Here is a 25,366-nt window from a genome sequence, read left to right on the forward strand (position 1 = left end):
TAATTATAGTATGGTCAAGTCAAATAATGATCAAACCAACATGAAAAGGAGAAAAATTGCAAATCTGAGCAAAAAAAAATGACAATAACTTAATGGAATTTATACAATGAGGTAGATTTGTTACTCTTCATTGTATCAATAAATACTAAGTAAAAAGTACATAAAACAACTGGATCCTGCTCTTCATAAGTACTTAAATGATTAACCTACAGAAAAATGTTCCATGGGTACTGTATCAGACAGACATCTCTTGATCTGTGTGTTTTCATAACTTTGGAAGTTAATGTTTGATTTGTTTTAATATCTAAACTGACGCTCAAATGAATAAACACTGTATCAGCAAAAGCAGCTTGAGGAGGCACATCATGGCTTCTGAGAAGTGGGCTCTGGCCGTTTTTCTGCTGCAGCTTTGCTGTACCAGTTGTGGCTTCTGTGGCAAGGTCCTTGTGTGGCCCTGTGAGATGAGTCACTGGCTGAACCTAAAGACTGTTCTTGAGGAGCTTGTTGAGAGAGGACATGAGGTGACAGTCCTGAAGTTTTTCAATACCATCATGGATCAGAACAAAGATTCTGCACTGTACTTTGAGAATATCCCTGTGTCGCATGAGAACAAGATTGCCAAGCATTCTCTAAATGAGCTGGTAAACATAGCTGTGAATGTCATTCCAAAATTGTCACTTTGGCAAGCAGCAAAAACATTGAACAATTTCATTATTCAACTGACTGAAGTTTTTGAAGATATCTGTAGGAGTGCATTGTATAACCAGACATTCATGAGCAAGCTCCAGGATGCAAAATACGATGTAATGGTTATAGACCCTGTCATTCCCTGTGGAGAGCTGCTTGCAGAGGTACTTCAGATCCCTTTTGTGAACACCCTGAGGTTCAGCATGGGCTCCACCATAGAGAAATATTGTGGCCAGCTTCCAATTCCACTCTCCTATGTACCAGTTGTCATGAGTGAACTATCAGACAATATGACCTTCTCAGAAAGGGTAAAAAATATGATGCTGTCACTGTCTTTTGAATTTATGCTCCAGCAATGTAACTTTGCATTCTGGGATCAGTTTTACAGTGAAACACTAGGTAAGAGACTACATTTCATGCTAAGTTGGTTGTTAGATAGTATTTTAAAGTTTAATAAATGTTTTAAAACATTGAAAGTAATGCATTTTATAAACTTTCATTTTCATGTAAAACTCTACAAGTTAAAGTAATAAATTGGTCATTGATAACTACTCAGGGAAGTATGATGAAGTCATTTTGATATTATTACCCTTTATTTATAATTGTTAAGCTGTTTAGTAGTACTTTGAAATTTAATAGGTCAAGATCAAATCTAAGAAAAGGGATTCAAAGATCATGTTAATACAATAGAAAATGATTTTATTTGTCAGATACAAGAAGACAGTTAATTACAGCTCATTATATCCTTTCAAGGAAGATAGATCTCTTATTGGTAATACATTGTTCCCAAAATAAGAAATCTTTGTGCCAGTAATAAGATGAAATATAAACTAATTCTAAGATGAGAATAATTCAGTATGTATTCATTACCTCTGAATTATATTCCACAAATATTTACAACTGTAAATTATTGCTTTCAAATATATACCATTCTCCTGTCAATTGAGGTGCCTGATATTTTGATACATGCTGCCATTAAAGGATTACTCATGGAAAACTGTGATTAGAGCAGCCCTGGCAATCTAGCAGAATCAAAAATTAAACTATCACATATTTTTATAATTCCATGTGTTCCTGTTTTGTAGTTATTAAATCATTCATATTTTCCTTCAGAAAAAAACTGATAGTCTCAGTCTCAGAGTGAACATCATGTTGTAAGACAAAATCAGTTATTAGAAAAGAGAATGACAAAACCAGCCTGGGCTACAGAGAGAGTTCCAGTAAAGGAGCAAAGCTACACAGAGAAACCCTGTCTTGAAAAAACAAAAAAGAAAGAAAGTAAAAGAAGAAAAGACAATGAAATTAAAAATATAGTATAAGCCCTTGATGAGGAGGTGAAAGATTTTACTTTGCTTTAACCTCTGAAGAAATCACGTCTTTTAGACAATGATGTTGTTTCCAGGTTTCTGTATTGCACTGCTTGAAGTTTAAACCATTCTAGTAATTTTGTTACCCTGACAATATATTATGAAGCTATCTCCAGTGACTATGCCAAAGCCTCATCCTTTTTGAAAGGGTTATATTTCTCAAAACTCTGCATATATCAAATATATTAATCAAAGTTCAATATCAATCACTTCCCGGCCTTGTTTCTAGTTTTACATTTTAATTTCATATAGTATTTACATGGGTTTGTGTGTCCGTGCCCCAGGCTGCCCACGTAGGGGTCAGAGGACAACTTTGAGTCTGTTGAGTGTACAATGATGACAAAGCAAGAACTTTTTACCTTTGGTCCCTCTCAACAGGTCCAGGCTGGTTCGTGTCAGACCTATTCCCTGCTCTCGCAGATAGCTTCTTTCCCTTGTATTACTTAACTTCTCTGCAAATGTGTTCCCAGTTCTCTTTTCAGAGATATGGCAGCCATATTGAATTACTGCCCCAGCTTTCAATCCATGTCTTAAGTTGAATATGACCAGTTTCATGACCTCCGCTTTGGCTCAGAGATAATTGGAATACAGAGGAGCAAGATAAATTACTGTGCACATTTGCTGCAGGAATTATGAGTAAAGCCTAACTATCTTCTCCTCAGCAGGGGGCACACTGAGGGAGGCAGGCATCTTGGTGTATAACAGTAAAGTTTGCCACTATTTCCTCTGTAATTAAAATTTGTAAGAGGAATTTCATTTTATTTAAGCTTTAAACTCTAGGACAATTGACTGCTTTTCTCCTGTAGCAGCCTACATAGCACTTCAATACTCTGAGAGCTAGCCCTCAGGAGCAATGATTCAGGTCAGTTTTTACCTGGATTCCTCTACATTCTGTTTCAGACTTGGGTCGTCTCTTCATCAATAGGATCTTTCAGATTTTGTGAGTTGCTAATAGCTAAAACTTACGTTGTGTTACGTATCTCTTGGATTCCTCCAGACCAAAAACTTGAAGGCGTGTTTTCCCGTGCCTGGAATTGGGATTTTCGCTAGTTGGTCTATGATTCTTGTGAGGCTTGGAGATATTATCACTCTGTATGTTTTGTGGCATAATTGTGTGTGTGTGTGTGTGTGTGTGTGTGTGTGTGTGTGTGTGTGTGCAAAAGCACATTTTTAAGTATTTTTAGGTAAGCTTATGAAATAATGTTGTTATATTCCTACAGCCGTTTGTTGTCAGTTGTTCTCTGGGTAGCCATTGTAACTGGAATAGAATGAAATATCAGACTAGTTTTAATTTTCATTTATCTAGCTGCTTAGGATATTAAGCACTTTTAGAGGTATCCCTTACTCAGTTTTGTGTTTCTTTTGAGAAGTCTCTTTCCAGATCCAGCACCCAGTTTTATCACTTTTTTTTTAAGATTTATTTATTATGTATACAGTATTCTTCATGCATGTATGCCTGCTTGCCAGAAGAGGGCGCCAGATCTCATTATAAATGGTTGTGAGGCACCGTGTGGTTGTTGGAAGTTGAACTCAGGACTTCTGGAAGAACAGCCAGTGCTCTTAACCACTGAGCCATCTCTCCAGCCAGCACCACATTTCAGTTGCTTTGCTTTTTCCTTGATAGTTATATTTGATTTCATTGTATGTTCTAGTTATTAACACTTTATCTGATGTATAACTGTAGAATATTGTGAATTAGGTGTGGACAGTTTTATCATAGTAGTTCATCATCATGAAAAAGTTTCCTAGGATTGTCTACGGTTCAGGGAGTGTAATACAGAAACCTAGATATTTAAATCTGACTCAAAAATGTGTTTTTGGAAGGTTAAAAAAATAGTTTTGTTTTGTTTTTTCTTGCTCTCCACTCAAATTCTTTGTCTTCTCTCCAGTTTCTGAGGTCCTGTTTGTGGAATCACAGTGCTTAATTTCCTACATTTACTTTTTGGTAGAATTTTTCTGTTTTTTAAAGTTTCAGGTTTTCTAGTTTTCACTCTTTGAAATCTTTGCTGCACTTGGAGCTGCTCTTGTGCAAGTTGATAGACACAGGTTAATTTCATTCTTCTCTGTGTATTACCCAGTTTTTCCACTGCCCTTTTTTGAAGATTCTGTGTATTTGTTGGCATCTTTGTCAAATAGGAAGATGGCTGTAGTTATGTGCACTTACATTTGTACCTTCTACTCAGCCTCTTGAATTTGCCTTTGGCTGACTGTAGAAGCCATGGTGGAGTACTGCTTAATGTCTTACTCCAATGGCTTTCTCAGCCCACTTCCTTATACCATCCAAAATTTCCTTCCCAGTAGTGGCACTGCCTTCACAATGAACTGAGCCCTCCCACACTAATTATCAATCGAGAATATGTACTAAAGTTTTCCTATAGGCCAATTTGACACAGGTAATAAATAGATGAACAGAAATTCTTGAAGTGCGATCCAAGTTATTCCTATTAAGTAAAAACCCTGAGTCAGATATTGAGGGTGAAAACTGAAAGATCAGAGGAGCATAACATCAAGCCACTAGAGACTTCTTACCTCCAGGTGTCCTAAGATTGAATGAGGGAGTAGGGGATCCTGTCTCCACAAATTTTCAGATTGAATGGGGCGACATCCTGTCTCTACCCACATTATCTTCCTGTCTCTACCTCTCTAGTATTGGGATTATAGGTGTGCACTACCACTGCCTGGCTCTGTTTTTCTCTTAGACTGGTTCAATCTCGTGTAGCCCAGGGTGGCCTTGAACTCCTGATCTTCCTGCTTCTTCCTCCCAATTGCTGAGATTAAAGGTGTATGCCACCACTGCCTGGCCACTATGGTTAACTAGTGGTTAGCTCTGCCCTCTGATCTCCAGGCAAGCTTTATTTGTCAGAACACAAACAAAATATCACACGACAGATTCCCTCTTGCCAGCTATGTCTAGATATGTGTCAAATTGACAACAGTTAGCCATCATAATTGACCCCTTGTCAAGCTGATAGAAAAACATATCACTATTCATCTATAACCTTTCCTTTCACAGTTGTCCCCAAGATGTTAATGTTATGTTAACATGAATATCACAATATGAAACATAATATAACTTTAAAAGTTCCACAGTCTTAAAAAAAAACCCTCAATACTTGGAAGTCTAAAGTCCTCTTGTAATGTCTCTAAAAGTCCAACATTTCTTACTATGGGATCCTGTAAAAACCAAAGATTTCTAGCTCCAAGAGAGAAGAACCAAGACAAAGTAAAAATCAGATCAAAGCAGAATAAAGTCAACAGTGAGAAAACTCATTATTTGACATCTCAGAACTACTCATTATCTCTTGGAAACGAAAGGGCCTCTGCAGCTCCACCTCTTCAAATCCACCTCTGTAGGATGGGTAGCTTGTTGCATAGGCTCAGACCATCTCCATTTCACAGCTGTAGCTACCCTAAAGTACTTTTATCTCTATTATGCTACATTCTACTGCAACCAAGGCTGTACCGTCACCAGTGGCCTCTTCTTGCCTCTTCAGGGATGTCAGTCCTGCCACACAGTGATAAGCCCCAGTTGTTCTCCAGAGAAGACATCTTCCATGCCTCCAAAATAGTACCACCTGGATGATTCTTACACATTAGCAAGTCCAGCTGTCAACATGACATGCATTCTAGGTCACCTCTGGACCCTATTATAGCTTCTTTATGCTAGCCCTGAAAAATTTCCATATCTCTATCAGGAAAAAGAAGAAAAATGATATGCAATCAGATTCTACTTTCATAATATGTCCCTTTTTGGGGGCCAGGTACAGGAACAATTTCCACTGCACTGAAGTTTTTTTCTAGAATTAACCTGTCAGACGAGGGTACCTGCCATTATTATGTGTCTCTGAAATTAAGAATAAAACTTAGATATATCAGGGATGGACAGTTTTATCACAGTTGGTCGTCATCATGAAAAGGTTTCCTAGTATGGTCTATATACAGTTCAGAGAGTGTAATACAGAAACTTGGATATTTAAATTAGACTCAGAAATGTGTTTTTGAGAGACTAAAAAGTAAGATTTATTTTCTCAATATTAGCCTTCATTCTGCTTTTTCATTGTTTGTCTTCTTGTCTATTGACCAACCTGGACCAGCAGGTTGTTCTTCATTGACAAGATCTTAAATGGGAAGTGGCTAGGAGGTGAGAAGATAAAGGAAAAGCTAGGAATACTGGGGTTGGGAGTCTTGCGTAAGCTGTCTTATCCCAAGCAAGCTTATGAAAAAGTACAGCATCTTATACAATATTTACAGAGGAGAAATGGGATGAAACCAGTGCGAAACTAACCAAACAATGTTGCACAAAGGGAGTAAGGTGTATATCAAGACCAGTATAGATCAAGCACATGCACACATCAGACTAGGAACTGCTAACTATAGCCCCATAATGATGGCAAGTGTTTGTTTCTCTGGATATAGAGCCACAGCTCCCCAAAAACCCTGGCCCTAGGCCATTCCCATTTCACCAAGCATTCTGGATTTGAGAAGGAGCTGTGTTCCTTCTCCTTAGGTCAGGACTTCAGGGGAAGCCTGGGATCAGACAAGTCCTCAATAATTCACGACTGGGTATTACATTTTATATGTAGTTTTCATCTGAATCCATGTCCACTGTACATGCTATTATGAGGAAACATGAACTGCTAATCAACGTCATGCTAGATTTTCTAACATTGCCTAATTCATCTCTTTGATTTACAGTTTGTTATGCTGCTTTGACTGGTTAACTGGATATCTTCTATAAATAATGCTTCCTGCTCTGAGAGCTAGAAAGTCAATACCAAGCGCCAACAAGAGCTTATTTCCTGGTCTTGACAAGTCATAAGCTCATTTCTTTACAATGAAACTTTCCTAGTGTGCTGCCCTCTTTCTGAAAGGCAGCAGCCATAGTGTAATGGTGTATTGACTTCCTTATTTTAACCTGATTCACCTCTAAAAGCCTTGTAGAAATATATTCAGGTTCAATATATAGGAACTGAAAGGAAACAGTTTATTTCATAATATACATTTCTAATAAATCCCCTTTTGTGATATTAAATAAAATACATTTAAAAATCATAGCATAATGTATGATTTTAAATTTGTGCTGCATTCTTTTCACATTATTTTAATATCCAACAAATAATACCTTACAATGTACCAAGAAAGTGGTGTGTTAGGCAATTTGTATTTAAGAACAATAGAGTCTTGGTCTCAGTTCTACCTCAAAGAAAAAAGAAAAAATTAGAAGCGCTAGAACTATGAGAATGCTACTTTGGACCTTGGATACACTGGTTATAAGTAAAGCCCTGAGAGAGCAAACAAGCAGAAAGCAGATAGAAACAAAAATGTTACCATAAGATTACAATACAGAAAACCACCAGAGCATAAACAATGACAGTATAGTTAAGATAACGATGGAGAGGGGCAGATGTCTTGGCAGAGCTAGATCTCTCTATAGTAGCAAAAAATGTGGGACTATACTCCTGTAATGAAAACTCAGACGGGGCCTGCATTGCATCAACTTCTAACATCCACAGTTGGCATGCTTGACAGGCCATACGCCCATTTCAGGCCTGTCTGCCACTCTCCCGTCTTTTCAATCACTGACTCTAATGATAAGCTCATGGTTACAATTTGTTTGCTGGTAATGGTCCTATCCTCTTGGTTTCTAGTTATTTGTATTTTAACCAGATTAATCACACCTCCAACTCTTATTTTTTTTCTTATCACACAATCAATCCAAAAAGAATTCCTGTGGGTTTAACATCAAAAAATACTTGTCAAATTTGAGCAAGTTGCATTATCCACTGACGTTACTCTGGTTTGTGTTACTGTAAATTCTCAGTGTGAAACAATTGACCCTACTCTATAAACTAAAGGAGGCAAAATACAAAGTGCCGTACAGTAAGCTCAGAGTTTATTTCTCTCTAATGGAAAGACCCATAAATACATTAAAAAGGCAAACTCTGCTTATTGGTTATCCAGCTATCAAAGAACTGGATCTGTAATTGTTTGGCATTTTTTTTTTTCTTTACTCTCATCCACAATGTGGCACAAGATTACTGGTAAGCTAGGCTGACACAGTTAACAGATGAGCTGAGACAATAAGCATTACTTTCTGTACAAAATTGGTGAAGATTTGTATGTATTAACTTCCTCACTCACCATCAGATGGGACTCATTATCTGGATAGCTTAGGGAAGTTGCTTATGAATAAATACCCTTTTCATCGGAGGGACCAGTGACTGACACCTACTAAGATGTTCCCTTGTCTCTATCTATCAGCCAGGGATCTAGCCATAAACACAAGTTACCTCTAAGATGTCTTTGAATTAAAAGCCATCTGATTAAAAAGCCATGTCCTTTCAAGTGGGTAGAGACGATTGTTTCTTTTTAAAAAAAATCACTTAAAAATAAGGTTAAATTTGTGATATTATGGATACCTATGTCTGTATGTCTCATCCCAAAGTGAAGATTGTACTGAGTGTGTATTCATTAATCATTTCTTACTGGAAAAAATACTGACAACTCAATTTAAGGGATGGGATTTGACTCAGGAAGAAAGTCTAAACTGAGTTTTGTGGGATCCTACATTATATATAGATAGAGCAGAGGACAGCAAGGGATCAAACAGGATGCATGCTTGGGTGGAATCAGAAACCACAGAGAGGTGAGAAAAGGCTTAACATGGAGGTAACCTATCTTCAGTCATGCAATTGTAGAGAACATATGATTGTGAAATTTATCAGTCATTATAGCTGTATTTATATCATCATTGCTTTATTGTTATGAAATTATAGTTACTACATTTACTACTCCCACCTCCTTGCTTCTTCTCCTCCCACAGTCCTTCCTCCCTTCCTTTAAACATACAGTCATGATAAGCATACTAGAGGATTGAAATTTTCTTCTTAATAACTTATGTGGAAATGTGGGACATTTGTATACTATATTCTTTCTGTGTATTATTATTTGACTGCATGCATGTCTGTGTGTCTAATGCCTGTAGAAACCATAAGATGACATCAGATCATTTGCAACTAAAGATATAGATGCTTAGGAGCTGCCATGCAGGTGCTGGGAACCTAATGTAGGTTCTCTGCCAGAACAGCAAGAGCTGTTAACCACTGCACCAACTCTTCAGCCTCCCTATTGTGCATTTTTTTTTCTCAACAAACCTCACTGCTAATTTTGTCCACTCACTCAACTTTCTGTGTGTTTTCAAGGAAGACCCACCACGTTCTGTGAGACCATTGGTAAAGCTGACATTTGGCTAATCCGGACATATTGGGATTTTGAATACCCTCGTCCATATTTACCAAATTTTGAGTTTGTAGGAGGGCTGCACTGCAAGCCTGCCAAGCCATTACCTAAGGTAAGTCTGTGATGAAGAAGATGCTTGTTACCTCATGATACAATGGCTGGTTTTCCTTCAAGGTTGATTATTTTAGGAACAGAGACATTACTATGTAGTAACTTCCCCATACCAGGATAATTGACTCCTCTCATCAGAGGTACTCTTTGTGGAGACCTGCTGGATCTTTCAAACTTTACTGAAGAATTTAGGATTAAGAATAAAATTTAAATGAATTATTAAAAGTATCTCTGTGTCTGTATTGTGGATACTGCAATGAGCAATGAAAAAAAGAGCCCAAAAATCATTAAGGAGACTTCCTACAGTCGTCTTCATGTGCCTGACAGAGAACATGTTCTCCTATGAAGAGCTCAGTTTCATTCTTTGCAGAGCAAATTTTTTAAAATGTGAACGTTTAGACAAGTTTATTTGTAAAGTATTCTTTTACTTTGACTGTAAGGCTCCAGTTGATATAATTATTGTCAGAATTAGGTGGGATATAATCCATCAGGAAGAAAATGAGCATTGTCCACAAATATCACCATGATTATAGCAGTAAATTAATCACTATGCTCTTCTTAAGTGTGTAACTATAAAAGTCCCACCAAAGCAGATTTCTTCTTGGTTCTTTGAAGTAGTGAAGACAATATATGAATAAAAGTAGCCTTGATTGTTTGTCTAACAATAAAGAAAGAAGGTGGATCAATCTAACAATATATTTTTATGTAACAGACATAATAATACTAAAATCCTAGCCTTGATTCCATGGTATAATGCCCTAGTTTTGCAAACAGCTCAGTGGTTTTAGGAGTGTTAAATTTTGAAAGCAACAATTCCACTTAATGGGAGATAAGCTGCTGGGAGCTGCTGTTCACTTCTATTTTGATTTAGGATCATGCTTTTACTGCATATATTTTATGTATGTTTCAGAGAGGTGTTTCCTCTTTAAAAGACTACAAGTCTTACAAGTCATATGACAGAATTGGTCTAAGAATTTCTCTGACAGTTTTGCTAATTTCTTTCCTTTTCCCCTTATAAAACTGTCTGCTTTTGAGACAGGTCTTAATGTGTAGCCCAGACTAGCCTGGAACTCACTATGTAAACCGGGCTGTCCTTGAACTCATAGAGATCTGTCTTCCTCTGCCTCTGTAGTACTGGGATTAAAGGTATGAGCCCCTGTGTGAAGGGTGGTGTGTGTTTTTAATGGAAAGAACGTTATGCTTACAGGAAATGGAAGAGTTTGTCCAGAGCTCAGGGGAACATGGTGTTGTGGTGTTTTCTCTGGGTTCAATGATCAAAAACCTGACAGAAGAAAAGGCCAATATCATTGCCTCGGCGCTTGCCCAGATCCCTCAGAAGGTTGGTGCATGCACTTGATCCTGGGACGCAGAGCAGCTCAGGACTGACTGGAGATCACAGCTGACAGGGTTCTTTGAAGACAGAAGCTGAATTTTGTCACTCCGGGAACACAGATGGCACTAGCTTTCAGTAAATATCGATGGATCATATAAGTATCTGTCGGTGCATTGGACCATTCGCCTATTGACTCTGAGCACGACTGGGGCAAACGTGCTTTTGCAGTTTCTCCTTCATTTCTCCTTTTGTTCCTCCCCCACAGCACACCCCCTGCAATTTCCCTTCCCTCCGATGTCCCCTCCAACTCCAAAACTCTTCCCCTCCCCAGACCTACTCCTCCTCCATTTCTCTTCAAAATGAGAGCAGGTCTCCCAGGGACAGCAAGTGAACACAGTATAGTAAGTTACAATAAAATTAGGCGCAAAACTTCAATGAGGAAGATCCAAAGCCACTTGAAATCCCATGGCCTGCACTGGATGTTGGTAAAAATCCCAGTTCATGATTTAGCAAAGTGTCCCACAAAATGGGAAGGATTACACACAGAGCAGAGGGAAATAAAAAGACTATAGGTTTTATTAGGACTTTACCAAAGTGTATTTCATCTACAAGTAGACACCTTAAGTTTCTAATTTGTAATAGTCAAAGAATATTAATTTTCCAGTTTGTATTTAATATTTTTATACAATTAATACATAGAATTCTATATTTGCATTTTCTATATAGATTTATATTTATATGATAGACAAAGTACATAAAATTATATGAAGCATGCTAACTATGCTTCTAAAAGCTTGTGTTTTAGTCTAGAGTGTACCTTTTAGTTATATGAAATTTTCTCATTCTCTCTGCAGGAAGTATTATGTAACAAAATGTAAAATTTTTAGCCAAACAACTGTCTAGTCTAGGAACAGAGAAACAGGCACACACACACACACACACACACACACACACACACACACACACACACACACACATACACACGGGGCGGGGGTGGGGAGGAGGTGGGGGAGAGGCCAAAACCAGAGAGAAACGAAGAGGAAAAGACAGAAGGAGAAACAAAAAGAGGTGAGAGGCAGAGTCAAGTAAGGAAGGGGATGAGAAGAGGGAAAAAGTCATCAAATAAATAGTAGAGAAATTTACCACAAACACTAAACCTAGTTATATTTTTTGGGGAAAAAAAAACATCACATTTTGAACATGAAGATTAGGATCAACAGATCATATGAAATAAATGTGTGTGGCATTCACATTCATAGTAGTTTTAAACCCAACATTCTAATTTAGTAAAGTAGTTCTTCCTTTAAATTCTTGTTCTGTATTAGAATACTCATAGAAGCTGTTATGAACAGGTCTACTCTGTCTCTGAATTTTTACAAGCTGCCAGTAATATACTCCCTTCTCAAGGATCACCTAATAAATAGGCTACCTTTGTCCTAAATAACATCGTGGCCATACCATATCCCCATTGTGTGTTTTCAGCTTGCAAAAATCACAGCATTGTCTTCAACAGGTTTTGTGGAGATACTTGGGCAAGAAACCAGCCACATTAGGATCCAATACACGGCTTTTTAGTTGGATTCCCCAGAATGATCTGCTTGGTAAGACCTTGGGATGATATGCTTTGCATTGAGAAAACCATCAAATCAGTTGATAACATTGAATAATTTAGATTTTCACATCGCAATCCACTTTAGAGACAAACATAATTAGTTAATTAGCCATGAAGTTATGGATTTGATATTGTTTTTGTTCTGCCTTGGGTCACAAAAGAGCATCCTCAGTTAAGATTCTCATCAGTATTCAGGATTCCATCAGATTTCATCACTCCATTGATACCTTCTCATTCAGTGAATTAATTCTAGGAAAGTCAGGGGTCGCATGCCCCCAGTTGTTGTAAGTTTTGTTTCCTTCTTCAGTGACTCACACTATGCACTTTTGTGCTAATATGATGGCTTGAAACCCATAGCAACCTGTCATTCTGTCCCTCAAACAGGACATCCCAAAACCAGAGCTTTCATCACGCATGGCGGAACAAACGGGATCTATGAGGCCATTTACCACGGGATCCCTATGGTGGGAGTCCCCATGTTCACTGATCAGCCTGACAACATCGCTCATATGCAGGTCAAAGGAGCAGCCCTGAAAGCACATTTCAACACATTGACAAGTGCCGATTTACTCGGGGCCTTGAGAGCCGTCATTAATGAGCCTTTCTTTGTAAGTATGACAGTTTGTTGAAACCTGCCAGCCACAGATTAGCCTTGCCATCATTCTGTAAAATGTCCTATGTTTCATATTGTATATTGTCTTATTTTCCAACAGGATAACATAAAACAGATACAAAAGAACAAGAAAATGCTTTTCTCATTTCTTATCTACTAAAGTTAGCTCCCGAGACTGGGGAAATTATTTGCTTTGAAGATTGTACCAGTCAATACATTTGCAAAATATATTATGAATATACAAATTCACTTGTAGTTTTCATTTAAGAAATAAATATAAAAGCACTTAGATACAATCATTAAATATAAGATAGAACCAATAATATTCTCAATACTATTTTTTTCAAAAATAACAATATATAGTGTTATTGAACATTACAATTATGTAATAATTATTTCTGAGTAAGTATGTCATAATATTTCAGTTATTCAAGAAATATATTTCAGGATATAACCTTAGGGTTAAGAAGGGCAGTGTGATCAGAATCTATCCCTGGCACATGATCTGGCTTTTTGGATCTCTTTACCTATGGTGGGACACCTTGTTCACCCCTGATAAAGCGGGGGAGGGTGTTGATCCTGTCTCAACTGAATGTACCAGGCTTAGTTATCCCTCCATGGGAGAACTTACCCTGTTGGGGAGAGGGGGTTGGGAGGAGGGATGAGAGGGGAATCTGTGGTTGATATGTAAAATGAATTAAAAAAAAAAACTTTAAAAAAAGGAATGTCAATATTTCTTAGGACAGGCTACTATTTTATGTAAATGTTAATATAGATGTGTGATACATTAGACTCTTAGTTTTTAGTTGGTGATAATTTGATTCATTTTTATTAACTACCTGAGTGGGTACATTTTATGATTCTTTTAAACACTAATACACCGAATATTCATTACATTTTAGTATTAATTTTAAAACTATTGATGCAAAAAAGAATCATAACTACTCTCAGAAAGCTCATATATATGTATATATATTAGGAAGCTCATATATATATATATATATGTATATATATATATGTATATATATATACATATAATATGTACCTTTAGAAAAATCATATATATTGTATATATATATATAAAAATGGTATTTAACTTAAAAATTATAAATACTTTTAGAAAGCTCATGTATAGAGTATATACAAATGCTTCTAAAAAATCTCATATATATACATATGTGTATGTATGTGTGCGTATATATATATATATATATATATATATATATATATATATATATATATATGCTAAAATAATATTTAACTTAAAAAAACTTCATATTAACACTAAGCCAAATAGTATTTCTAAGATGGCCTGGGAACACAGGCAAGAGTGTTTTGATTCCATTATCTCATTCTATAAAACAACTAAGAATTTCAACAGGGAGCTGGGCGGGGGCTCCATGTAATCTCTTGCTGAGAAGTGGGGGCACTGAGTTGAGATCTCCAGTGTTCTATCTTTTGTCTGTAATCCCTGGGCTTCTAGAGCAAAATGAGAAAGAAATAGCAACAGGAGAATCCCCCAAAGCAGACCAGCTAGGCTAGTGTGCACAGTGGTGCACACCAGACCCTGTCTTAGACAAGGTAGAATTTGAAGACGTACACTTAGTGATTGACCTCTGACCTCTACATGTGTATATGCCACCCACTCAGGTTCACTTCCACACACAAAATTTAAAAAAGAAAAGAAAAACGGGGTATACTTTACTGTACATATAAATGGTCGTTATAGGTAGTTAATGGTAGTTATATGTTAATTATTCAGGATATTTTAACAGTTTTATGCCTAAACATTTAGTAACTAAAACATGAATTAAATTAGTGAACAAGGTCCTTTATTTTCCTGCTCTGCTTATAAAAATAGGATTAAAAAAATTTAGTTACAACATTTTCTACCAAATATATGTAAATTTGAAATTTAACCTCTAAGCAGAAAATATTGTTGGAAAAACAAATTTGCAAATATTAGTATTTTTATCACCAATCTAGTTAGCCTAAAATTCAGCTGCATGACTCTACTCTGTGAAACTATATTTTGACTTTATTTGTGGTTCAGTGAAATAAAAAGAATACAAGGCTTTGTTTTGTTTTGTTTGTTCTGTTTTCTTTTTCACAATGAGCAAAGTGAAATGCATATAAGTAGTTCCCTGCTATGACTCGTGCACCTATGGCATTCCATGAGCCTGGTGATCACATGACCTCTTCCCCAACTATAGTGAAGTCCAGCAGCCGTGAAGCAACTATCCACAAACCACACACCTTCTCTCATTACCACCAATAAAATGAAACCAAATAGAGCCAACATGAGACAGAATAATTCTGACTCAGTATCAGAAAACCTTTTAAATATATAGATCCCTGCAATGGGTTGTTTCAGAAATGATTGAAACTAAACTCTTAAATATTTTCATGTCAAATAGACTGAGGTATCTGATTTGAGGAAGCTTTATTTATTTCCTACACAACATCTAAGTCCTTGTACTTGTATTTGTCATTCTTAAATGACGGCAGTGTTTTTGTTTGTTTGGTTGGTTGGTTTTTTGTTCTTTTGTTTTTGTTTTTTATCCTGTCACACATTGCTGAGAGGGAGACATCTTTTGGATCAGAGGTATGTAAATGTGCATGAGGGAGTGAAAGATCTCAGAACTCTAAAATTATTGTCTGCCTATTCCCTGTATCTATAACATGAACAACCTAGATTCTATTGCCCACACATACATGTGGAAGCCCCCTGTCTTTATCTGGAAACTGTCTTGGGCACTATAGTTCCTATGACATCATAATTCTTTCAAAAAGATAAGACTAAAGATTTAATGCTGGATCCTACAGTTTTTCTATGTCTGTATCTGACCACATTGTCTTAAGAACAGATTGCTTACACAACTTTTCCTTTAAACTTCTGACAACCTCTGAAATCAATGAAGTTCAAGAAAGTATTAAGCATTTCCTCAATTTACATATGACTGATGGCTTGCATAATGTATAGGATGTTTCATAAGCAATCAATAAATGTGTGTTTAACCTTTATTTATAAAGAAAATGCCATGAGACTATCAAGAATCCACCATGAACAGCCCGTGAAGCCCCTGGACAGAGCTATCTTCTGGATTGAGTTTGTCATGCGCAACAAAGGAGCCAAGCACCTTCGTGTGGCAACGCATGACCTTAACTGGTTTCAGTACCACTCGCTGGATGTGATTGGGTTCCTCCTGGTCTGTGTTGTAACTCTGTCATTCATCATCACTAAATGTTGCTTATTTACTTGTCGAAAACTCTGTATGTCAGAAAAGAAGAAAAGGGGGAAACAGAAAAAAAAAGAACTAGGTCTTTCTAGGTTTGAGGATGTTCTGAGTAACAATTGTATTAGTTCTAGCCGCAAGGAGCTTGCATTCCTCTGCTTTTATACAATTTTCAAATATCCTGTTCTTCTGTTTCTGATGAAATATCATGTTAAATGTTTAGGTTTATTTCATCTCTTTACCCTTTTCTGTTGTTATCTTGTGGGCGATCTTATCATTCTCTGCTCACTGTCCTCAGATATGGAAACTGCTAATTCTAAACATGTTCTATAGACAGGAAGTAATGACTAGCAGTATGTAATTGATGTATGTAAGGATCAATGTCACAGGCCTATCATATTATCTAAGAATGACCACAGGAATTTAGTGTGTTATGAGATGAGACTTTTCTAATAAAAGTGAACTTTTCTGTTTCTCCAGTGTTGCAGTTAGAGCATCTTTTTTTTTTTGCATTTTTTGAAAATCTATTTTTTTATTTAAAAGAATTATTTCATGCAACATATTTTAATTACATTGTTCCCTTCCTCAGCTCCTCCCAGATCCTCAAAATATCACTCCTTAACCAAATTCATTTTTCCCTCTCTCAAAAATATAAAAAAGGAAAAAGAACAAAAATTAAAATCAAAAGATATGAATGAAAGAAGAAAGGAAGAAGGAAAGAAAGAAAATCAATGAAGCAAAATTCAGAAAGCACATGAAAAAACAAAACAAAACAAAGTGCGGACTCTTCTATTGGCTGACTATTCCTGGGTATGGGGCCTGACTTGGAGTGAAACTGCTGAAGAAACCTACTTTTCCACTCCCATCCATCACAATAACTTCTTGGTTAGGGGTGGGATTTATTTCCATTTCCACTTGGTTCTTGGGATTTCTTTGGTCTGAACTTGAGCAAGTCTCATACATGCTGTCACATTCTGTGTGAGTTCACATAGTCCTGTTGTGCATGAAAAACACTGTCTCCTTGGAGTTATCCATACCTTTGGCTCTATAGTCTTTCCTCCTCCTCTTCTTTATTGATCCCTGAACCTTATTGGGAGCGGTTTGATAAAGGTATTGCCTTTTTGGACTAAGTGCTCCAAAATCTCTCACTCTCTGCACAGTGTCCAGTTGTGAGTCCTTGTGTTACTTACCATCTCCAGCTAGAAGAAGCTTTTCCAATATAAGTTGAATGAGGCATTAATCTACAGGTAGAGCTCTACATCATTAGGAGTCATTTTGTTGCTACATTCCTTTAGTAGAATAAAAGTAGTAAGTTTTCTACTGGTCCCATGACCTGTCTAGTTTCTGATTCTTGGTCATTTTATCAGTGCCAGGTATTGGATCCATCTCCTAGAGTAGGCTTGAAATCCATTTAAAGAGTGGTTGGTTAGTCCCATAACATTTGTGGCACTATTGAACCAATATATCATACAGAAATCACAGCTAAAGGGAATAGGTAAATGGTGCTAGTCTTTAGAGTTTATTTATTATATTGTCCATATTGACATCCTACTCTTTTTTGTATACCATGAGGTGTGCTGTCTCTAATGCATGATTATGAAGCCATTATGCTTTGCCTCACCAAGGGCACAAATTAAACAGAGCTGAGGATTATGGATTGAAACATGGAGCTAAAAATATATGACTTTAAAAATGTTTATGTAACATAGTCTGTCAAAATGATGTAATGTTACTAATTCAGGATTGTAGCTTTGTTTCATTACCTGGAATCTATATACTTTTACATAGGAATAATTTAAATGTCTTTCTTCCCAGCTGGATGCCCTTTATTACTTCTAATGCCTTACTGTTCTGCACATGACTCTGTCCATTTTATATGGACTAAGAGTAGGAACAGGGAGACCCTTGCCTCACTCATGCTCTGCAAGGAAACATGTCTGGCTTTACTCTTTCAATAGGATGTAGAAAGTACACTTGCCATATGTAGTCTAAAATACATGAATGTATACTTCATCTATATCCATTTTCCTGAAATTTTTTACATGGAGTTTATGAAAATGGCAGTGAATTATTTTTTATATGACCTTAGGTCTTTACTCTTCATTCTGTTGCTAAAGTGAACTAAATTTATTTATTTATTTATTTCTGGTTTTTTTGAGGCAGGGTTTCTCTGTGTAGCTTTGCGCCTTTCCTGGATCTTGCTCTCTAGACCATGCTGGCCTCGAACTCACAAAGATCTGCCTGCCTCTGCCTCCCCAGTGCTGGGATTAAAGGCATGCGCTACCACCACCCGGCTGAACTAAATTTATTGATCTACATACATTTATTCAACTTTGCCTCCTTAGCATATACCCCTCTCTGGTGATAATATGAAAATATAAATTTATTATGTATTTTAAATTACTATAAACTTAATTATAATGAAAAATCTAAAGAGTTTAATGTAATTCCACAAATGACCTAAAAATTTAGGTAATGTAATAACAATGATTGTAAATAAACTTTTAAAAATAAAAATTAGCAAGGCTGGACCTTAAAACAATATTAAATTAACTACAATATTATTGTGAAACCAAGTGACCATCCATAAACATGAGCACACAACAGCAAAATGAAATAAACTCAGCAGGTTGTATTTATATATACATATGTGTACATATATAAATAAATACATATTTAACAATATTTAATGAATGAGAGGTCATAAATTTTAGAAAGAGTTGGAAGGTTATAAGAGGAACAGGATAGGGAGCAAGCTAGATGAAAATGATGTACACACAGTATTCATCAGTAAAATTTTCAAAAGGATACTTTCAGTTTAAAAAGCCCAGGGTGTTAGAAAACCACAACCAATCAAAATGCAGTTATGGAGCCCAGTTCCAGTGGGTATATCTACAAAACAACTAACTCCTTACCTAAGGCTCAGAGAACATTGCTGAGAAAGGGGTGGAGCCAGAGGAAAAGGGAGTTCATTTTAATACTGTGTTTCCTAGTAAAGTAAGAAGCTACACCCTTGTGGGGAGGTGGTGGTACACGGCTTTAGTCGCAGCACTCAGGAGGCAGAGGCAGGCAGATCTTTGTGAGTTCGAGGCCAGCCTGGGCTACAGAGTGAGTTCTGGGACCACCAGGGCTACTAAGAGAAACCCTGTCTCCAGAAAACAAAAAGAGGAGGAGGAGATAGAAAACTAAGAAACATTTATAAATTCTTTTCTAAATTTTTAAAGTATAATCCTGATACCAAAACAAGACAAAAATCCATCAAAAAAAAAGGAAATTATAGGCTGATCTATCTGATGAATGTGGGAGCAAAAATTTTCAATAAAATACTTACATACTGAATTTTAAAAAGAAAGCAACCACACACCATAACACTACACATGGACAGAAACTACGGGATCATATCATTAGATATAGAAAAGCATGCTGACTTGAAATCTGTTCAGGATAAAAGTCTTAGAAAATCTAGAACTACAAACAATGTATCTGAATATAATATAGGCATTGCAAAATATGAGGTTATTAAAATACCATCCAATCATATAGTCACAGAGTTTAGGTATAAAGTAAGAGACTAGGTGATAGGAATAGATCTCCCTAAAGGGAGGAAATAGAATAAATAGAATGGATGCATAGGGGGACAGGTGACTGGAACAGGAGAATCAAATGGTCAAATGGGGAGGGGAGTGGAGAGGGTGGGTGGGGCAGAAATAGAGGGAGGGACAATTTAAAGGCCAACAAGTGGGATCTTCAGCAGAGACCCTAGAAGGGGGAATGGCAAATGAAAGGGACAAGAGACACAAAGAATTGACAGCAAGACAGTATTCTGATCAAGCTGCAAAATTTTATTTTTCTCAGGTGGGTTTTATAGTAAGCAGACCAGGAAACTTTCTTTGGGAAAAGATCAGGGGACTGTTGAGTTGCCAAGCAACCCAACCAAGCAACCTAACCACAAAACATTGTTACTAATGGTCACTATAGCAGAAAGATAAGGAAATGTTAAGTTATTTTCTAATAACTCAAGACTTGTCCAGGCATGTCAAAAGTTTCTGGTTAGTGGCTCAATACTAGACAATAGAAACTTAACTCAGGCAGGCAATATGGCATGGCTCTTAAAATTGTCCTCAGCAGCCATCTGAGGAGCAGTTTGGAAATCTAGTACAGTAGAAATTTCACAAAATATATACCTATAAGAAGGTGATCTAAATGAAATCACCAAATAATGGGCATTCTACTAAGTGAACATAGCAATGACTTCCAACAATATTCTACTATTCTCGTGGATCAATGCGCAATTCAACCATCATTAGAGAAGCTTCCTCTGGCAGAAGATGGGAACAAATACAGAGGCCCACAGTCAGACATTATATAGAGAGTGAAAGCCTTTGAAACACTCACCCCTAAATGGATATCTCCATCAAATCCCTCTTTTCAGGACTCAGGAACCCTTGTAGAAGAGGTGATGGGAAGAGTGTAAGAGCCTGTGGGGATGGAGGACACTAAGGAAACAAGGCTTCCTAAACATGGCAGGACTGAGGCACATGTGACCTCACAGAGACAGTGGCAGCATGCACATTCCCTGCATGGGTTGCGCAGATAAGGTCCTAGAGGTTAAAGGAGAAGGGCACACAAGCCCCCATCCCTAACCTGAAAGCTATTTCCAATAGATCGCCACTTGCAAATGAAAATTTAGTTTTCTACAGGGGAGTCTCAGTGGGGAAACAAACTCCTCTGAAGGGTGGGTTGTATGCCCAGCAGTAGATAGCCAACATAAAACAAACTTAATGGCATCATTGAGGTTTCTTAGTTGCATAGTATTGTGTCAGATCGTTTTTCCCTCACAGGTCCTTTGTGTATATAAACTATGGCTTCCAGTTTTGTGTTTTCATATGACTCCTGCATGTGAAAACATGTTGCTAGAATTTTTCTCTCTACTTCGGTAACTGTCAGCCTACAAGGCAGGCTGAAAGAGGATCCTCAAGACCCAAGATCCGGATGTGCCGGCTACTCTTGGTTCCTAGACCCTGGACGCTGAAGGTAGAAGGAGCAAAGTTCTCCAGAAAACACCTCCGGACTGCGCTACACCTTTTCTAGTAACCAATCCCTTCACTTGTAAGTTACCCCCCAAAATAAACCTCCCTTTTAACTATGTGGAATGGCCTTAATAATTTCACCAATAAAAACATATGTGTCTCTAGTCTATATGCTTTTCTTGTGCTTTCTCTTTGGTCCTTTTCCTTCTGTTTAAATTCATTTGTCTTCCAATCAGTTTTGCTTTATCTTGTTTTATTTTTTATCCCTTAGATGCCTGTGGTTTTTTTCCTAATGAGAAACAATATTTTTTTTGTGTGTGGATTCAAATTGGGAAGAAAGGTGTGGAGGAACTGGGAGGAGTCGGGGGAGGACAGTGTGTAATTAAAATATATTATATGAAAAACATCTACTTTCAATAAAGCTAAAAAAATATATGCATCATCAAAAATGACATCTTTATTTTGTTTTTGTTTTTTGTTCGTTTTTCGAGACAGGATTTCTCTGTGTAGCTTTGGGCCTTTTCTGGATCTCACTCTGTTGACCAGGCTGGCCTTGAACTCACAGAGATCTGCCTGGTTCTGCCTCCTGAGTGCTGGGATTAAAGGTGTGCAGCTTTTATCCCCTATTACTAAAGTCATATATTAACAAAATGTGACTTTTTCTTTACATTTGTCTTATTATTTCCAGAATGATGGTACTGAGAAATTAACTAGGTGCTATGCTTTGTCATATCTCAGTGTTGTGATTTGTATGTAAGGCTGCTCAATTGTTTATAACAGTCTTATACATAGGATGGTTTTGTGGCTAATTTTAATGATTGACTTGATTTGATTAAGAAAAATAATGCCTAAAGCATTGTTGATATAAATATTTGGATACAGCTGTGATGGTATTTTCAGGGATGGTTAACTTCTATTCCCACAAGATGGAGGAAATACTTGCTTAATGTTTCATCATAGTGAACTTGGTCATGCCTTCATCGTCATATTGGACCACACCCTCTCAAAGCATGAACTAACATGTAATTCCTTCCTCCTATAATTTGCTTCTCCTTAGGCACTTGGTCACAATGATAAAAAAGTAATCAGCAGATTGATTTTATAATATAAGGCTTCTTCTAAATGATTAATCCTAGGGTGTTTAGATAACTCTGTGGGTGTAATTACAGAAGTGTTATTGCAATGCATTTATAACACCTTCAGTTATAATAAATGATGACACTCTGGGTGATTCAGTGGCCTTGACTGGTATGATTCCAATACCAACTGAGGTACAGTTCTTTTATTAGATTGGAGCAACTGTTAGCTTTCTGGATGTCCTTCTGTAACTTGGGTATGAGGAATGATCTGTGTATACAGTTTGTGTGGGATGCTTTCACCACATTGGACAGGTTCTTTTGGTTGTTATAGAGCTTTTGTGGGTTAATAGTCAGGCGAACCACTAGAACACTGTTGAAATTATAGATGGATAAGTGGACCAATTTGCCAGTTTGTAAGAGATCTAGTTTTGTAGGTAGGATACAAATGGAATTATTTGCCCGATTTGATCATACTTTTAATATTTTATGTTAAATATATAGAAGACATTAAATTTTTCTTGAGTAACACTTGTCTTGCCATTACAGCTGACTCACAGAATGACTACAAAGAAACTGTCCATTTTATATCACCATGTAATAATTCCTACTAACAGTCTGTGAAAACAAAACTCTAATTATGTTTCACAAGATTTGATTCCATGTCAGAGTCTATGTTTAAAATGTCTGTCTTTCTCCAAAATGCTTACTTGCCTCCACTTATCAAATGTTCACACTATTGTTTTTCCATTCAAAAGAAATCTGAAAGTTCAGAAATTACATAATAAGTGGGTCTATTGTGGGATGACTCAGCCCTGAAAGGTCTGAGGGCCAGCTGGCCCAAACCAGTAATGAGAGCATGGACATAAGATACTTCCTAAGAGCCAACCTGGGTCTGTCTAAGCAGCTGAGCCATGATTTGAGATGGCCTGAACCAATGAAAGGCAGCCATGTCACACCAGTAGATGTATATTCATCAGACCTTCCTCAGCAGAGTGGAGGGTATTTGAGGCTTGCCTCTTCCTGAATAAACTGAGCTTGTTGTTTTCAACAATCTTCCAACAATTTATGTCATTAACTCTGTGCCTACTCACCCCTCCCCCAAAGGGAACCTCACACCAGCCACAATCTATTTTAGGGTTTTTGTTTGTTTGTTTTTTATGAAACTACACAGTGATTTCCATAGTGGCTAAACCAATTGGCATTCTCACCAAGAAAGAATGCATGGCCCCTGTCCTCCACATCTATGTTAGGGTTTACTGTTATTTCGTTTTGTTTTCTTTTATTTAAGATTTTTTAAATTAATTTTACATACCAACCACAGATCCTACTCTCATCCCTCCTCCTGCTCCCCTCAAACTTTCCCCCTACCTACCCATCCATCCCCTCCTCCAAATGTGTAAGGCCTCCCATGTCATAAATTAGGAAAAGTAGTTACAATTTGAAATGATAAGATTGATTCAAAAAGAAAAAAAAATGGGTGATTGCATTCAGTAAAATAACTAGAGATATTTAAATATAATTTAGGGACGTAGACTCTCCTCAGGTAACGTATTGGAAATAATGTTATTCAGTGTACCATCAGTTTCTAGAAAATTAGTAAATTACTAATGGTCACACTATCAGTCAGAAATCAGAAAACTCACAGATTTTCTCCTGTGCTATTTATATCCATTTTTATTTTACTTACACATTCACTCCCATTTTTACACTTTTAATTATATAATACAGAAACAGTGAAAAATCACTGAAGGATTTATCTGTTGTTCACAGTGTACTTGTTATTTGTATATAAATAAATACATATACCTGTCTTGTTGCTCATTTTTTTGTCTTGTATATATTTTCTCCTTTATTATTTTCCATATTGGTGATTTGTTCATTTTCTGTACAGAAGAATTTGTGGTTCTTTTTTCCATTTTCTTTGTTTGTTTGCTCTACTATTAAATTCTGTTTCACATTGTTTTTATTATTGTAATTGTAATTTGCTTCTAATATAGGACTTCCCAGATATACAGTATATGCCTGTCCTAATGGTAATAATTGCTTTCAGTATTTCTTGTTCCAGAAATGTTCATTTCTCAATGAACTCTAAAGCAGTTTGGGTATCTTGTCTGAACTATTTTTTCCTTTGAGAATTTTAAATATATTTCCCCTGTGCTACATAATATTAAATATTTGCTGAGAAATCTTCTCTCAGTCTAGTAGAACTCCACATAGTGGATTAATAATTGATGTTTATATCAGGATTAACTCTTTGCTTTGAACTTTGACAACATGATAACATATGAAATAGTGATTTAGATGTAATATATAAGATATCGTCTTAACTTCATTGTCAGAATATCCCTATCTTTTTATAAGAGAATATTTCCAGAAGTTATTGTGTAGAATTATTTTTGATAATTTTTAATTTTCTATTGTACCATCCTTAATGGCAATATTTGCATGTTTAACATACTAAGTTCTTTTAACTTTTTCAAATTCATTTACTTGTTCCAAATTATTTGTATTCTGTCACAGAAATTCTTTTTCTTCCAAATTCACTGCTTTGACATGGACTGTACTTTGATGTCATTTGGAAGACCAGTACTAGCAGAGTATATTTGCTTCTTTTTAATGATTTTTAGCTCTGAAAACCTTTCATGAAACTCACTGGTTCTGCAAGTTGGACTTTGGTACTATGATGACTATAATCTCTGGTGGATTCCTTTTCTGGGTTGAACAGATACATGCGTATTTGTCTGTCCTGTATCTTCTCAAAGAAAGACGTTTCTCACTCAACACCAAATGAACACACTTCATTGCAAAATATACATTAAACACACTAATGTATACATTAACTTAATGTATAACTTCAGTCAATATACTATGCCTAATCATTTACTATGTCAACATTATTCAACCCAAGTTATATTTTAACTTACAGTTTAATTTCCACTCAGATATAAACACAAAGAAATATATATATATATATATATATATATATATATATATATATATATATCCAGGTTATAACTAAGGAGAACATTTCATGAACAGGAGCCTTATGATTTCCCAGG

At 36.5% G+C, this 25,366-nt stretch overlaps 1 protein-coding gene across 1 annotated transcript; it reads left to right on the forward strand.

The window, feature by feature from the left end:
• The first annotated feature begins 365 nt into the window (after nt 1–365).
• LOC118591943 (UDP-glucuronosyltransferase 2A3-like) lies at nt 366–16,531 on the forward strand. Its single transcript, XM_036200371.1, has 6 exons — nt 366–1,086; nt 9,257–9,405; nt 10,612–10,743; nt 12,251–12,338; nt 12,734–12,961; nt 15,996–16,531. The coding sequence occupies exons 1-6, from the start codon at nt 366–368 to the stop codon at nt 16,529–16,531; spliced, it is 1,854 nt and encodes a 617-aa protein (XP_036056264.1).
• Nucleotides 16,532–25,366: the final 8,835 nt, after the last annotated feature.

The sequence above is a fragment of the Onychomys torridus genome, chromosome 10, assembly GCF_903995425.1.
Source record: "Onychomys torridus chromosome 10, mOncTor1.1, whole genome shotgun sequence".
Lineage (NCBI taxonomy): Eukaryota > Metazoa > Chordata > Mammalia > Rodentia > Cricetidae > Onychomys > Onychomys torridus.

What these genes read in the sequence shown, in the direction of transcription:
- LOC118591943 (XM_036200371.1), top strand. Translation starts at nt 366, where the DNA reads ATGGCTTCTGAGAAGTGGGCTCTGGCCGTTTTTCTGCTGCAGCTTTGC. An exon ending in GTTTTACAGTGAAACACTAG is followed by an intron (nt 1,087 to 9,256) that starts GTAAGAGACTAC and finishes TGTGTTTTCAAG; the next exon opens with GAAGACCCACCACGTTCTGT. An exon ending in CTGCCAAGCCATTACCTAAG is followed by an intron (nt 9,406 to 10,611) that starts GTAAGTCTGTGA and finishes TTATGCTTACAG; the next exon opens with GAAATGGAAGAGTTTGTCCA.